Here is a 17,130-nt window from a genome sequence, read left to right as displayed (position 1 = left end):
CAGAAAAGAAGCCAAACTCTGTAAAATAATTTAAAGAGGCTTATTCTGAGCCAAATTTGAGGACCATGGCCCAGAGCCACACCCAAGAAGCCTTGAGCAAGTGGACTTGCAGTGGTGGGGTTACAGTTTGGTTTTACACATTTCAGGGAGACAGGAATTATTTATTTAAATTTATTGGTCATCTATTGACCCAGGCAGCATGTTGGCCATAATGAATTAAAACAAACACAGAATATGGAGACTGTTATTAATAAAAATACCACATTTTATTTATTAAGCATTCAACAACCAATAACAGTATTTATTCCATAAGGTTCTATTCATAGCTTTCTTATATATTTTTTTCCATTATATTTTCTTACCTCTACCAACACTGTAGGATACCAGGTCTCAGAGCAGTTCAAATAAAACACAGATGGAACTGGAGGTTATTATCTTAAGTGAAACACGCTGGACATAGACAAATATTGCATGTTCTCATTCATAAGTAGGTGCTAAAAATGTGTATACATGTGGACATAGAGCTTGGAATGACAGACAAAGGAGACTTGGAAGGGCGAGTGGAGGGAGAGGGATGGAGTGAGAGAAATTACTTAATGTGTACAATGTACATTATTCGGGTGATGGACACCCTAAAACCTCTAATTGGACCGTTATGCGATCTATGCATTAACAAAATTGCACTTGTACCCCATAAATTTATATACATTAAACAAAGGGTAAAAGTATGAAAAAAAAAGCAACCATCCGATAAAGGGCTAATAACTAGAATCAGTTTAGAACTCAGGAAAATCAGCAAGAAAAAATCAAACAACCCTATCAAAAAGTGGGCAAAGGACATGAATAGAAATTTTTCAAAAGAAGACATAAGAATGGCCAAAAAACATATCAAAAAATGCTCAACATCCCTAATCATCAGGGAAATGCAAATCAAAACCACAAGGAGCTATCACTTATCTCCAGTGAGAATGGCCTTTATCAAAAAGTCCGAAAACAATAAATGTTGGCATGAATGCAGAGAGACAGGTATACTCATACACTGCTGGTGGGACTGCAAACTAGTGCAACCCCTATGGAAAGCAATATGGAGATACCTTAAACAGATACAAGTAGACCTACCATTTGATCCAGCAATCCCATTATTGGGCATCTACCCAAAAGAACAAAAGACATTCTATAAAAAAGACATCTGCACCCAAATGTTTATAGCAGCACAATTCACAATTGCAAAGATGTGGAAACAACCCAAGTGCCCATCAATACATGAGTGGATTAATAAAATGTGGTATATGTATACCATGGAGTACTACTCAGCTATAAGAAATAATGGTGATATAGCACATCTTGCATTTTCCTGGATAGAGCTGGAACCCATTCTACTAAATGAAATATCCCAAGAATGGAAATATAAGCACCACATATACTCACCATCAAATTGGTTTCACTGGTCATCACCTAAGAGCACATTTAGGAATAACATTAATCGGGTGTTGGGCAGATGTGGGTGGGGGAGGGGATGGGTGTATACATACATAATGAGTGTAATACACACTGTCTAGGGGATGGACACGCTTGAAGCTCTGACTCAGGGGGAAGGGGGGGGGTTAAGGGCAATATACGTAACCTAAAGTTTTCTACCCCCATAATATGCTGAAATAAAAAAAAAAAGCAAAGAAAACTCAAAGTAGAATTCAGTTATTACTTAGTTCCTCGTAATTGAAAGACAAGGTTAAATGTTAGCAACTTACGTTCATATTATACAATTTTAATCCCTGAAAGTTAGGATTGGGTCTGGTCCAGCTACCTGACAAATGCACATTGCAATGCTACTGTTTTTCCCCATTTTTCTTGCTCAAAATCATCTCATCCATCTGTAGGTGTTACTGCTACTTTGCAGTTCGCTATGAACTAATCCCTGGACCAATTGTTTTCAACTGGGGAGCATTTTTGTTCCCTGGAGGAGTCTCTGGTTGCCTGGACTGGTGGGGAACATTGCTGGCCTCTAGGGAGGAGAGAGCAGAGATGTAGCTAAACATCCAACAATGCAAAGACCAGCCCCTTGCAAACACGGAACCATCCAGCCTGAAGTATCAACAGTGCAGAGCTTGAGAAATCATGATTAAGTGGCGGAAAGGAACATTTAATTTGCCATCTCCTTCCTTGCCTTCAAGAAGTTTATAATCCAGGGAGGCATGATGTACGTAAAAGCACACGTAACACAGTTTGTGAAACACAGCACAGTGCATGTCAGGGGAGTCATATTGTGCAGTCCTTAGTAAACTGAGTAAATAGGATGGATTTACCTTGAGAGCCTGAATAAGAAAAGGGTTTTGAAGAAGCAGGAGCTAGGCTGGTTCTTGAAAAGAATGCAAAGGGATGGGAGGAGGAGGAAAGAAAAAAGGCAGCCTTCATGTGGGGAGGAAGGAAAAATGTTTGATAGAGAAGACTGAATCCAAACCTGTGGCATTATTTATTCTGTCTTTTTGCAATTGTCTTGGACCAGACAACAATAGCAACATAAATGGGAATTAAGCACAAGATTTGTCAACTGCCCAGGAAGTTTTCATTTCATGCAAAGTGTTTAGTTTTGTTCTGTTTTGAGTTTTGAAACAGGGTCTCACTCTGTTTCCAAGGCTGGAGTGCAGTGGTATCATTACAGTTCCCTGCTGCCTCAAACTCCTGGGCTCAAGTGATCCTCCTGTCTCAGTGTCCCCGAGTAGCTGGGACTACAGGCTTGTGCTACCATGCCCAGCTAAGTTTTGTATTTTTGGTAGAGATGAGATCTTGCTCTTGCTCAGGCTAGTCTCCAATTCAAGCAATCCTCCCCTCTTGGCCTCCCAAAGAGCTAGGATTACAGGTGTGAGCCATCATGCCTACCCTCATGCAAGTTTTAATTGTGTACATTTAAAATCATGCAATATAAAAAGGTGCACTTTGGGCACACATTTGAAACCCATGTAAGTATTCCTAAACTCTCCTTTTCAAAAGGAATCACATCATTTCTAAGCCAGCAGGTGGCGTGGATCATACACTGTTTACATTTTTGCCTTGTGGAAGAGACATTTGAGCTGATTAAGTAGAACAGGCCACAAGCCTTTGACCACAACCCAAAAACCACACCTGAAATTTCTTCAAATAAATGACGGTGACTTTTGCCTGGTATTTTAACATTAATGGTCATTTTGCTGTTTAAAATCTTTTTGGAAATATCCTCTGAGAACAAAGTCACCCACATATTTATTTATTTTATTTTTTTAATAATTTTTTATTTCAGCATATTACGGGGGTACAAATGTTTAGGTTACATACATTGCCTTTACTCCACCCAAGTCAGAGCTTCAGTTGTGTCCATGCCCCAGACGGTGCACACTGCACCCATTAGGTGTAAATATATGCATCCCTCTCCCCCCTCCCATCTGCCCGACACCCGATGAATGTTACTACTATATGTGCACTTAAGTGCTGATCAGTTAATACCAATGTGATGGTGAGTACATATGGTGCTTGTTTTTCCTAGGCAAAGAATTTATGAAGAAGACCCCACACGTTGATTAATGTGCCAAAAAACACATCTACAAAGCAATCACTTTGGAAAAGTAACCAGAAATGGTAAAATGAAACACACAAGGCCAAACCACTGATTACTTTGTTTCAGGGGCATTTGTGCTGGGACATGTTCAAGATGATACTAAGAAAACAAAATGATCTTTAACCCAGGTATACGTGTCAGATTCAAAAATGTCTCAGGCAAAGAAAATGGGCAAAGTATCTTTGAACAAGAAGATTTTTTTTTTTGTCTTTGGACAAAAGATTCTGTCCAGGGACAACATGCCCCTAAGCTGGGATGGTGGTGTATTTTTGCATTTGCAAGAATGTAATCCCCTTTTTTCTTATTTAGCCATAAGGGAATTGTTGCATTTTGTGAACTTGGAGTGGTGATGCAAGATCTTCAGGAGAATAAAATGTAGCAGGAAGGCCAGAGAGGGACCACGCTGAATCCAGATCCCAGCTGAGGAGTTTCAAGCAAGGTGACTTTAGCAGGAAGAAGAAAATCCACTTTCCCCCTCATCATTAAAAAGCATCCTTTGGACACAATTGCAGGTGCCACACTATTGGATTCTGGAACTAAGAATTCTCCTGCATGCCCTGTTCTTTCTGTGGAGATTAGAAGCCAAAAGTGGTAAATGAATCTGGACTTTTCACAGGAAAAGATAAAAAAAAGTGGCATTTTTCCAAACCGTATCTGACCACAGTGGGGCGCCATCAATAAGCAGGTCAGTTCTCCTTCCTTAGCCAAGAAGCAGAAACAAGATGAGTTAGAGGCTGTGGTGGGGTCCATGTGGTGTCTCTTCTAGGAGAGACTTCTGATGACTTCTCTAGTCCTTCCTACTTGGGGAGAGACAATAAGGAGAAAAAGCGAAAGAGAAATTAGCATTTCAGAAATTAACCAAAACTTCTAGCTTGCCTAGAGATGACAAGCTAGGATTTCTGTAAGGTTGAAAGCTCACTAAAGATGTCCTCATATAGCACTTTACAACCTTCTTGCCTCCAAAACCTACCAGCTATAATGGTTTGTTTTATTATCTTGGGACAAGCATTTACAGGCAGAGTACTGTGGTGCTAAGTAGGATTCTAAGCATGTAACATATTTCACATCATTTAATCCTCACGATGACAGGTGCAGTAGCTACCCTGGCTTAGAAGCTCCATGTCCCAGATAAAGCTCATGTCTCTTGTAACATCCAGGCTGCTGCAAGGGATGAGCCCAGTTATAAGAGTCACAACACTCAGGAATCTATGGCTTTCAACCACAGCCCCTAGAGTCTATTCATAGTTCTGCAAATCTAGACAATTTTACAATCCAGAGGTCATTTTTATCATGCACAGCCTTCAGGTTTTCACTTAGTGTCAGCTTCTCACTGAGGCTCACTGTGGCTGCCTTATTTACACCTGGACTCCTCTCACCCTGAGCAATCCATTCTTTATTGCTCCATTTATTTTTCTGTAGCATTCATCCTTTCTAACATGCCATAAAATTCACTTTTTGTGGTTTGTTTTCTGCTCCTCCCCCCCTCCCCCAGCATGTTAGCTCCATGAGGGCAAGGACTTTGTCAACGTGTCCACTGCAGTTTCCCTGGCACCTACACACAGGGGACAGTAAATATTTGTTAAATGAATGTTATTAAATTCATCTAAAATTTTGTGTTCAATATCCTTTTGATGTTTGTGCAAGGAAGAAAAGAAGGAATGGAGGGAGGGAGGGAGGGAAGAAGGAAGCAAGGAGATAAAGAAGGAAGAGTTCTTCTGGTTTGGGTCTCAAAACCCAGAAACTTCAGCTGCATAATGCAGGAACCTAATGCAATTTCTCTTTTCATTCGGATGAAAGAACCAGGAAGCTCCTGGAAGCAGGAGATGTTGGGTTCAGACAAGCCACCCTAGGTGAGCTGATCATACCTCTTTGGTGTGGGTGGTAGAGCGAGACATCTCAATGCTTTCAGTTTCTACCCCTTTCCGCAAGCCACTAAACCACTTCTTGTATTCCATTCGCACCTGCAAGTTTGAGGAGTATACAGGCTCGTGTTACATCCAGAGCTAAATTTGGGAGAAAGGACCCTGAAATGGGAGACTAAAGATCTGAAAGACACCACGCCCGACTCTCTATGACTCTTTCATTAGTTTTCTGTTTGATCTTGGTCATGTTCAAGTGGATTCATTTTGTTTAAATGCAAATTTCTAGGTTGTAGAAAAGGATGCTGAACAGATGAAACCAAAAGCACACAGCACACCCAAGCAGCACCTAAACCCTCTTTTCAAACTCAAGAGAGCCCCCAAATAAAAGGCCGGGGAAGGGTGAGAATGTGAACAACCATCCACTAAGACGCTGGGACTAGGATGATGAGGAATGAAATAAGGAGCCTTACCTGGCGATTCAGGAGACAGTGGACCACAAAGAGCAACACCCCCTGCAGGACGTTGATGATGGTGAATAAGTAGGCAATGACCGAGCCAACCGTCTCCCCTACTTCTTTAACCATGAAAAAACCAAGGCCCCAAGAACATCCCAGCACAAATAGCTGAGCAATGGCTTTAAACGTCATGACTCTGGGGGAAAAAGAGCAATAATGACTACGGTTTATCAGGTATTCACCACACATTCAGTTCGTATCAGTGCTGACTCAATGCCTTGTGTGCACTACCTTCTTTAAACCTCACGACAACCTGGTGCAGTTACCTGACTAAGACAAGGTCACCCAGCTTGAGGCTAAGGTAGAACTCTTGCTGTCAATCACTGCGGATCACTGAGAATAGTGCTTTCTTCCCCATGTCTTGGAAATGATTTGATCTGTCTGCAAAGTCTTCCACCTGGACTTACTGGAAGATTTGTGGGAGATGCTTCTAGAAATTTGTATTGGAAATATTTGGATGATGATGATGTTCTGACTTCAGAACATAACCGAGTGTTGGGTTTCTTCAAACAAAGATTGTGTCTGGTATGATGGAGTGGGATTGTCGATGGCAGCTGGCAGGGAGAGCTGATGTGTGTGAGTGTGCGTGTGCATGTGTATCTGCATTTGCATGTGTGTGTGCGTTCATGCACACACGTGTAGGAGGATTGGGGAAACATTAAGAAATGTGACACTCTGATGTCACTTCCAGGGTTGACGAAACTGAGGCTAAGAGAGATTACATTGCTCTCATAAGTGGATGAGACCAAAGGTAGGGTCTGAAATTGGAATATATTCCTTTAAGTTTTATGCACATGACTCACGGATGCAAGATACTGACCCACTCCTGGGTAAGGTGAGCAGTGAGCTCATATTAATATTATCAGTGGGGATGCTAGTAGCATCCACCACATAGGTTGGAGTTAGAAGCATTCCAGGAAATAATATTGAGAAATGCCTTGTGTCTACCAAGTTCCTACCTAATATTAGTTGTTGTCATCATTATTCTTAATACTGTAGATTGGTATTGATGAGAATTGAGTTTCCACAACAAGGAGAACAGAGTCCAGATGTGTATATACTCTTGTGGGGAAAAGGATAATGTCGATTTTGGCATTGATTTCATACAGGGAGTGCATCATACAAAGGAGACACTTGATAAATCTTTCTCAAATAAAAAAATAAAGGAGTGTGTTGAGTTATCCTAAAATCATAGTTTTTACTTCTTCTAGAAGTTGTCCCTCACATATTCTTTATGGAGTGGTAGGAAAATTTATGTCATATTTTTATCTGGCTTTTTCTCTTTCCCAGGAAGAATAGTTATATAGGAATAATGTGTGGGTACTGAGGATTCTGGAACCTTCTTACCTGGTGTCCTGAATGGTGGAAACTTCTTTATTGAGGGAGGAAAGTTTGCTTCTCAAAATCCATAGAATTTGGAAGTAGAACACCAGGTTTATCTGTGGAAGCGTCATAGAAATGACTTTGAATTTTCTTTTCAGGCCATTTCATCCACTCCAACTTGAGGTGGACCTAAGACTCTTTTCCCAAACGATACAGGCTTCATAAGGATGGTATGGACATATGCTCTGGTCTATTATAGATGACACACAGTATACATCCTGTAGCACTTGGTACTTGGTTTGAGTGACCATATAATTTGTTATTCAAACCAGGACACTTTGAAAGTGGAAGGGTCCTATTAACTTCTATGCCAGACAACAGGTAAAATAAGGAAGTTCCTGACAACCAGGAAAACACCTGTCACCTGTGCAGAGAGGACACTCACCAAATATCTGTTGAATGAACGAATGTGAGGTTCTGAGCAGAATCCCCCGCAGATGCTTATATTATTAATATGTCAGAGCAACTACTGAGTAAGAGGGAACGTGGAGAAAGACAAGTGAAGACAGTATTTTCAGGAAGAGGGGTTGATCCTTATCAAAGGGGCTGTATTTCTTATCTTTATCTCATTTCTGCTCTAAGGTAAGAAATACATTCAGTATGTTTGGCCCCCACGGCAGACACACCCATAAATAACTATCACCTACCAAGATAATGACTCCCACGGGCCCCATGAAGCTCCAAATGAACCCTTTCTCAAGCTTGAGCCAGCAGCTGTTGAGAGAAAGAGACGCATTAGCTGCCTGTTCCTTGGGAGAAGGCAGGGAGCTTGGATACGGCTCCCAGAGCAAGATCTGAACAGTGCCAGGAGCCGTCTGGTTCAGAACCAGAATTTCAGATGGAGTCAGGTGTGGGTCCTCGTCTGACACAAGCTGTATCCTCTGAGCTTCAATTTCCCAAAGTGGGAAGTGGAGCTCATTGAAGCACTGGAGAGATTAAATGATACAGTAGCTACACACCAAGTCCTGAAGCCAGGCAATTATCAGTCCTCTGCCTTTGTTGTTCTCCTTTGATATTATGTTAGCTATTCTGGGTCTTTTGCCTCCTTTCTATAAACTTTAGAATCACCATATCAGAACCCACACCATAATTTTCTGGAATTTTGATTGGGAATGTGTTGCATGTATAGATCAAGTTGAAAAGAACTGACATCTTGACCATATGGAATCTTTCTATTCATAAACATGAGATATCAATCCAATTTATTTTGACTCTTTAATTTTTTTTTCACCAGAATGTTGTAGCTTCCCTCGCATAGAACTTGTAGAAAAGATTAATAAGATAATGTGCGTGAAGTTTTGGGGTGGAGTTCTTGGCCAAGAGTTAAAGCTTGATAAATGTTTTCATGGTGATAATCATTGTTATAATGAGGAGAATAAAAATAATAATTTAACTACAACCATAAAGACAAGCAACACCAAATAAGTACCTTCTGTGTACCAATTATTCTGTTGCCCAAATACTTTGCCTCCTGCTCTGACTTATGTTGGCCACGATAGTGTAACTTACTCTGACAGGGGACCCGGCCTTATGAATCTGGTAAAAGGCACACGAAATGGCCAACACTCAGTGGGCAGGAAACTTTCCACACCTGAGTTCTGTTCCAAGGGTTGCAAACCATGACATATGGGCCAGATCCTGTCCAGTACCTGTTTTTGTAAATAAAGTTGTGCTGAAACACAGTGATACTCATTCATTCACGTACTGTCAATGCTGCTTTCATCTGACAAGGTCAATGTTGAGTCACTGCAACAGAGACCATGTGGCCTGCAAAGCCACAAATAGTGATCATCTGGCTTTTTATAGAAAAAGTTTGGCAACCTCCAATCTCCCCTGCCATTCTGCCTCCAGAATTGTTCTGATGGGACATAGGGTTCTAGCGGGAAACTCGGCATCTCTTTGACTTCAAGAGGGACAGCAACATACATGATGATTTAGTGCATGCACAACCTACCTCCTAACCCACGTGCCATGACCAACATAGCAACTTCTTCAACTAACTGCTGTGTGCAGGGCTTGAGTGAGGCAGTAACACATGGCTGTTAAGAGTACTGTCTTGGGAATTCCAACTTACTGTCCTTTTTAGCTCTGACCTTGGGAAAGTTTATGAAACGAATGAAGCTTTCTATGTCTTGTGCATGAGACAATATACTGTCAATCTTTTAGGGTCCCGGTGAGAATGACATGAGCTCCTGCATCCAGGTATCGCTAGCTCTGATACATCATAGCCTTTGATAGCTGTTAATATTGTTATTCTTTACATGTTGGGGATTAATCTCAACCCATTCTTCTTACTCTAGCAGATGTAGTGTGCAGGTTCTTAATGTAGGGCCATGGATTGGTTTTACCTGTCCTGAACTAACTGAAGGTGCATTCAAGCTTTTGTGTGTATGTATATTTGTCTGGGGAAAGGGGTCTGGCTTTCACCAAAATTCCCAAAGGGATCCAACCCCAGCAATGCTGAGAACATTATGCTAGGGATTTCCAGGAGAAAATAGAATTCAGGCTTAAGAAAGGACTGATTTGAAGTATAATTCACAATCGTGAGGGCAGGGTGGCTCATGCTTGTAATCTTAGCACTCTGAGAGGCTGAGGCGGCAGGATCTCTTGGGCCCAGGAGTTTGAAATTACATTGAGCTATGATCACACACTACACTCTACCCAGGGAAATGGAGCTAGATCCTGTCTCAAAAAAAAAAAAAAAAAAAAAAAATCACTGTTGGAAGGCAAATTAAAAAAACATTTTGATTTCAAATCACGTAAGGGCCATGGACACCACTTCCTCCACAAACAGACACATTATGCTTACTGAGTATATGTTCCATAATTTTTGTGTCCAACTATTGCAGACACAGCGACAATTACAGCCGGGATCCCATAGCCTATAGGGTACATGAACCTCTTCTTGAATTGGCCTGAGCTGGTGTAGTTGGCCACCTTGAGGTTCCTGACGGTGAGGAAGAGGTACAGCCCTTCGAGGAACATCCAGGTGAAGGCGGCCAGGTAGAGGTAGTGCAGCAGCCCTGCAACGACGGAGCAGAGCACCTGGAGGGGGAGAGAAGAGTGAGGGGCGTGCAGCAGATGCGATCTGTACCTGATTATAGCCTCAGTTCTCAGCATTTCCTGGATCCTGCTCACTGGAATTTCACTTTGAGCACCTGGGACATTTTGCCTGTGGGCGACACATTTTCTGGGGACTTCTGCTGGCCATTGAAATCTGCTTATCTCATGCATGGAGCAATGCAGAAAGCGAGGAATAGCCATCCTGGGAACAGCTCCCCAAATGCATAACAGACAAAACTTGGTCGGTAAATACTCCATTGCTCAAGCCCTTCAGGTGGGCAAGTTCTAAGACACATGCTCTATGCTGCCCCCTGGAGCTCCTCAGTGGGATTACGTTCCAGTTGCCCTCAGTGGAAACTTTCTTTAAAACACTTCAATTTCCTTAAAGAAATACAAATCACGGTGGATAACAGATTTAAACCTTAAATGGGAAACAATTAGAATTCTAGAAGAAAATGTAGGAAAGACTCTTACAGACATTGGTCTAGGCAAAGAATTTATGAAGAAAACCCCTAAGGCAATCGCAGCAACAACAAAAATAAATGACTGGGACCTGATTAAATTAAAAAGCTTCTGCACAGCCAAAGAAACAGTCATGAAAATAAACAAACAGCCTACAGCATGGGAAAAAATTTTCGCATACTACACATCAGATAAAAGACTGATAACAAGAATCTATTTAGAACTCAGGAAAATCAGCAAGAAAAAATCAAACAATCCTATCAAAAAATGGGCAAAGGACATGAATAGAAATTTTTCAAAAGAAGACATAAGAATGGCCAAAAAACGTATCAAAAAATGCTCAACATCCCTAATCATCAGGGAAATGCAAATCAAAACCACAATGAGATACCACTTAACTCCAGTGAGAATGGCCTTTATCAAAAAATCCCAAAACAACACATGTTGGCGTGGATGAGGAGAGACAGGAACACTCATACACTGCTGGTGGGAATGCAAACTAGTGCAACCCCTATGGAAAGCAATATGGAGATACCTTCAACAGATTCAAGTAGACCTACCATTTGATCCAGCAATCCCATTATTGGGCATATACCCAGAAGAACAAAAGTCATTCTTTAACAAAGACACCTGTACCCAAATGTTTATAGCAGCACAATTTACAATCGCAAGGATGTGGAAACAACCCAAGTGCCCATCGATCCACGAATGGATTAGTAAACTGTGGTATATGTATACCATGGAGTACTACTCAGCTATAAGAAATAACGATGATACGACATCTCTTTGGTTCTCCTGGAGAGAGCTGGAACCCATTATACTAAGTGAAGTATCCAAAGAATGGAAAAACAAGCATCACATGTACTCACCAGAAAACTGGTTTCCCTGATCATCACCTAAATGTACATCAGGGAAGGATACCAATTGGATATCAGACTGGGATGGGGGGTGGGGGGAGGGGGTGAGTGTATGCCTACATGATGAGTGCGTTGCACACCCTCTGGGGAATGGTCATGCTTGAAGGTGCAGACCCGGGGAGGTGGGGGGGGGAGGGGATGGAGGTATGACTACATGATGAGTGCCAGGCGCACTGTCTGGAGAATGAGAACGGACGCGCTTGGGACTCTGACTCGGGGGGATGGGTGGGACATGGAAAATGTATATAACCTAAACTTATGTACCCCCATGATGAGCTGAAATAAAAAAAAAAAAAGAAATACTTTCTCTCTTCTTTCTCCAATATTACACGCTAATGCAGAATATGTGATGACTGTCATTTATTGAGGGAATATATACTTATGAGAGAGAATATGAGAGAAAATGGAAAGAAAAACAAAACAATTTGTAAGTGTATTTGTTTGCTAGGGCTTCCCTAACAAAGTACTGCAGACTGGATGACATAAACAAGAGAAATTTATTTTCTCACGATTCAGGAGAGAAAAAGTCCAAGATCAAGGTGTGAGCAGGGTTGGTTTCTTCTGAGGTCTCCCTTCTTAGCTTGGGGATGGCTTTTTTCTCCCTATGTTTTCAGGTCTTTCTTCTGTGAGTATGTGTATTCTAATCTCTTATTAGAAAGACCCCAGTCATATTAGATCAGTACCCATATATATGACCTCATGGTAACTCAACTACCTATTTAAAAGCACTATCTCCAAATACAGTCACATTCTGATGTACTAGGGGTTAAGACTTCAACATGTGAATTTTGGGAGACGCACTTCAGCCCATGACAGTAGATAAAAAGCAAGAGGAAAGGGGTTAATGCAGAACAGGATGCCATATCAGTATCAGTTGATTGAAGCCAGTTGTCTCTTAATCATTTTCATGGTTCATTATTTCTCTCAAAATAGAGTATAAACCCCTCGACACAAAACCTTTTGTGATGAGTCTCCCTTTCAACTCCAACTATGATTCATGTATTCCTCCTCCTTGCTCCAAACATACCAAATTACTTTCAAATTCCAACTATATCATGCTTCCTCTTTCCATGGGGCACACGCTTTCTCTCTGCCTGGGACATTCTCTCCTTTACGTTCCCCTTTGCCTAGTATCTTAGTCAAAATAGGCTAAGCTATGTTGCAGGAACAAATTAACCTTGAAATCTTGGTGGCTTCCATAGTGTTTATTGCATAAGCAAAGTCCACTTCCGATTCAGTGTCTACTCTCTTCCAACAGTGATGCAGGGATCCAGTCTGTTTTTATCTCGTGTGGTTTCACAACATCAACATGTGGTTTTCTCTTTTTATTTTATTTTTTAATTTTTGATAGAGATGGGGTCTCACTACATTGTCCAGGCTAGTCACAAACTCCTGGCCTCAAGCAATCCTCCCACCTTGACCTCCCAGAGTGCTGGGATTATAGGTGTGAGCCACTGCTCTCAGCCAACGTGTGGTTTTATTGCCGATGTGGCAGGGGAGGAGAGTGAACTGAGAGGCTCTGCAGGGTTTTACATTACTCTATTTCATGGTGATATGCATCACTTCCTCTTACATTCCATTGGCCAGCATAAGTCACATGGCCCCAACCTACCAGTTAGGGAGGCTGGAAAAAGCAGTCTGTCTTCTTCAATGTTCAACGGATATAATGTTTCAGCCACCCCTGGCTAACTTCTACTCATTCACCTGATTACCACTGAGATATTTCCCCCACATTAGAGTCTCCCATCAAACTCAGAAGAAGACCAGTGGTGCACAGAAAATATATTTGTCACTGGGAAGTGGCTCCCCAGCTAGGGACTACATTTCCCAGCAGCCCTTGCAGTTAAATGTGACCATGTGACTGAGTTCTAGCCAGTAGAATGTGCAGGGAAGTGATCTCCATCACTTCCTGGTACAGCCCATATAAACCTCCCCCAAGGGACTCTGCCATGCTCTTTTCCCCCTCCCAGTTGGGTAAAATGGAAAGGATCCTAGGGTGACCTTGGAAGCAGTGTATGAACAATGAACAACATCAATCAGTCTGAGAGCAGAACATAGACACTCTTAAAACCTATCTGCTCACCCTCTATTGATGCATAAGGGAAAAAGTCACTGCTATTGTGCTGAGCCTCTGACATTTTGGAGTAGATTGTTACAGCAGCTAGTGTTGCCCTAATACCATCAGAGTGACTCTCAATCACTTTGCTAAATGGTCTCTCAGAAAGTATGGGTCTTGTTCAGAGTTATATGAAGGAAAGCTGACGTGGGAACTCATGCATTTCCCCCCACACCATCGCACCTGATTAATGCCTCCCTCCCCACCTTTTCTCAGAAGATAGCTGGATTAGATTATGACAATGCAGTAATTTGGTTAATTGCATACCTCAGGCTCAGTTCTGTTGATGCCTGTGAGGAAAAGGAGGTGGGCCAGGAAGAGGCAGAGGGAGAGCTGCAGGTGGAGGGTGGTGCTGGTGTTCTGGATGGGCCGGCACAGGAGGAAGGTGAGGATGGCCAGGAAGAGGCACAGCAGGGAGATGATGAGCCCCATGTGGGTGATCACAGTCAGGGCAGGATCCTCCTGCAAGCCACCAAAGGAGGAATCTGTTATAGTTTGCAGCTGTGCTGCTGCATTCCTGATGGAAAGACAGGTGGTCTTCTGAGTTCAGTCTCTGAACAAATGACTTAACCTCTCTGAGACTTGGTGTTCCCATCTTCAGAACAGGGGTAGTAATAGTGTTTTCCATACAGGAGTGTTGAAAAATCCAAACAATTAGACCACTGTTGTACAATGGAAATGGGACATGTGAGCCTCATGCGTAGGTTGAAATTTTCTGGTAGCCATAATAACAAATGTAAAAAGAATGGATGAAATTAACAGTGTATTTTATTTAACTGAGTAGGTTCAAAATATTATCAGTTAAATATAGAAACAATGTGAATGTAACCAATTCTGAGTAAGATATACCATATGCTCTTTTTTGGTTCATATTAAGCCTTTGAAATCCAGTGGATATTTCACACTGACAGCACATCTTAACTCAGACATGGCATTTTCAGTGGTGAAAGTGAAATGTCATCCTAGCAAACCATAAAGTTGTGTTTAACTGAAGAACATTCTATGCTTCTTATTTTTTAAATTTGAATAATTAAAACAAAATAAAATTAAGAATGTGGTTTGTCGGTTGTCCTAGCTACATTCCAGGTACTCTACAGCCACATGTGTCTAGTTATCCTGTTGGACAGCACAACACTCAAAAGTAATATCTAAGAAGGCTGGGATTGTTTTAATCTTTCTTGTTCCCTCTTATATTCCAAGGCCTGGAGCAATGTCTGGGGTATAGTAGGCACTCGATAAGTATTAAAATGAGTCCATGCATATGAAACATGCAACACAGTGGTTTCATATGGCAAATGTTCAATACACGAGAATGAAAAAGAAAGAGGGGTAGGTGGTTGGTAAATTTCTTTAAACCTGAGATATCCTAGACTAGGTTGGGACCTGGGAAGTTCAGAGGGCTATGTTGTGTCATTGGTGACAGCCAGTTGCCTTCCTGTGGTCTGAAGGGGGAGGTTCAGTTGTAAGTGTCTCTTGCAGAGTGACAGATGATTTCAATCCCAGATCTCCTTGGACCTTATCACTGTAGCAGCTGCCAAGGAAACTCCCCAGTGTCTGAGGGCTTTCCTTGTTAGCTTGAGCTCACTCTGCCCAAGTCCATGGAAGTGTCAGAGAATCAACATCCCCTGGGTGCAGCTCTCAATAAATGACGAAAGGGAACTGGAGTGTAAATACCCCAGCTCTCTTTCCACTCAGTTAGAATGACTCTGACATGTGAGTTCTACATTGACTCCCAGAGTCCCCCAGAATGAATAAGGTCCAGTTGCCCCCAGTGGTGACAGGCTTGATAATGCTCTCTGCCTTGGCTTCTGTCTTCTTCCCATTTAATTTTCCCAGTTCCCCACTGGTGTTTCCTGGAATCCCCTCTCACGTAAGTGACTACTACCCCATGACTCCTTATCTTACAGTCTTGTTGTACGAAATGCAGAGGATGACCTCACAGTTTCCCAGACACAATCAGGTTGACAAGAGGGCACCGTGAATGTTGGTACCTTGGGGGTAAGAGCCACAAGGACAGCAAAGCTGGACAGGTGGTAGCACTTGCATTTGGTGTGAGAATCGTTGCTGTACACGTGAGAGCAGCCCTCCGTGGACCAGCTGCCCCCCTCTTCCTGCGATTCTTCCCAGTAGACACAGAAATATTTTGTTCTCGCACCTCCAGGCTGGAAAAGAACAGCATGAAAGTGGATCCCTTCTTGGTTTGGTTATTTCAACTTTATAGATTAATCATGATGCACTGTGTAAGAAACTGGATTGGGAAAACACTTGCTGGGAAGAGTTTCCAATCACCACACCTACTATGGGGTTTGTTCTTCACTTATTGTGCCCTTTGCTGGCCATCTCAGCTCCCCTGGGATTGAGCCTTATAGACTGCTTCACCCAGGTTCTAGGCATTGACAGAACTAATGAGAGGTGCTGGGGAGAGGTCCTTGCAGGAGAGAAGAGACAGAAGTCAGGTATTCATCCCACACTCTCTTTCTGCTCCAGGCTGTCCCCATCTCAGGCAAGGTGATCCCTCCTCCTGCTCTAGCTTCATCTGAGCTCAATAATGCTCCCTCCTGCATTGCCTTGCAGACTTCGATGTGAGAATAGCTTCCACTGAGGCAATCTCTGGGTATCTGGGCATTTCTTTCTTCCCCAAATTTATTGAGGGATGATTGACAAACAACAATGATATATATTTAAGGGATACTATATGTTGTGCAAAATGATTACTAGAATCAAGTTAACTAACACATCCAACACCTCATATCCAACTTTGTGTGTGTGTGTGTGTGTGTGTGTGTGTGTGTAGGGGGGTGAGGACAGTCTCTTAGCAGATCTCATGTGTATGATACATCATTGTCATTAACTATAGTCACCATGGACATTAGGTCTCCAGAACTTATTCATGTTATATCTTAAAGTTTATCTCCTTAGGCCAACATCTGTTCATTTTCCCCATGCCCCATGTCTGGTAACAACCCTTCTATGCCTTATAATTAGAAATTTAATTTTTTTTAAGATTCCAGATATAAATGAGATCATGCAGAATTTATTTGTGTGTGTGTGTGTCTGGCTTAATTCACTTAGCAAAATAGTTTTCCATGTTCATGCATTTTGTCACAAGTGGCAAGATTTCCTTCTTTTAATGAGGGCTGAGCAAAATTCCATTATATATATGCATAAGACACTTTTCTTTATCCATTCAACTGTTGGTAGAAACAGCTTAGGTTGTTTCCAT

General features: G+C 42.0%; 1 protein-coding gene across 1 annotated transcript in view; it reads right to left on the bottom strand.

Annotated features, from left to right (window-relative positions):
- Window positions 1–4,275: 4,275 nt before the first annotated feature.
- The window catches only part of LOC123637840 (adhesion G protein-coupled receptor E4-like), a 38,977-nt gene continuing 26,122 nt past the window's right edge, over window positions 4,276–17,130 (bottom strand). Inside the window, exons 14-21 of the mRNA XM_045550982.1 lie at window positions 15,899–16,069; window positions 14,175–14,369; window positions 10,159–10,394; window positions 7,997–8,063; window positions 7,314–7,405; window positions 5,922–6,102; window positions 5,455–5,550; window positions 4,276–4,386 (exon numbers count right to left, since the gene is read on the bottom strand). Coding sequence (XP_045406938.1) covers window positions 4,276–4,386; window positions 5,455–5,550; window positions 5,922–6,102; window positions 7,314–7,405; window positions 7,997–8,063; window positions 10,159–10,394; window positions 14,175–14,369; window positions 15,899–16,069 — 1,149 coding nt within the window. The remainder of the gene's footprint in view (window positions 4,387–5,454; window positions 5,551–5,921; window positions 6,103–7,313; window positions 7,406–7,996; window positions 8,064–10,158; window positions 10,395–14,174; window positions 14,370–15,898; window positions 16,070–17,130) is intronic.

Source organism: Lemur catta, chromosome 1 (assembly GCF_020740605.2).
Source record: "Lemur catta isolate mLemCat1 chromosome 1, mLemCat1.pri, whole genome shotgun sequence".
NCBI classification, from domain to species: Eukaryota; Metazoa; Chordata; class Mammalia; order Primates; family Lemuridae; genus Lemur; species Lemur catta.
This window is presented reverse-complemented; position numbering and strand designations above follow the sequence as displayed.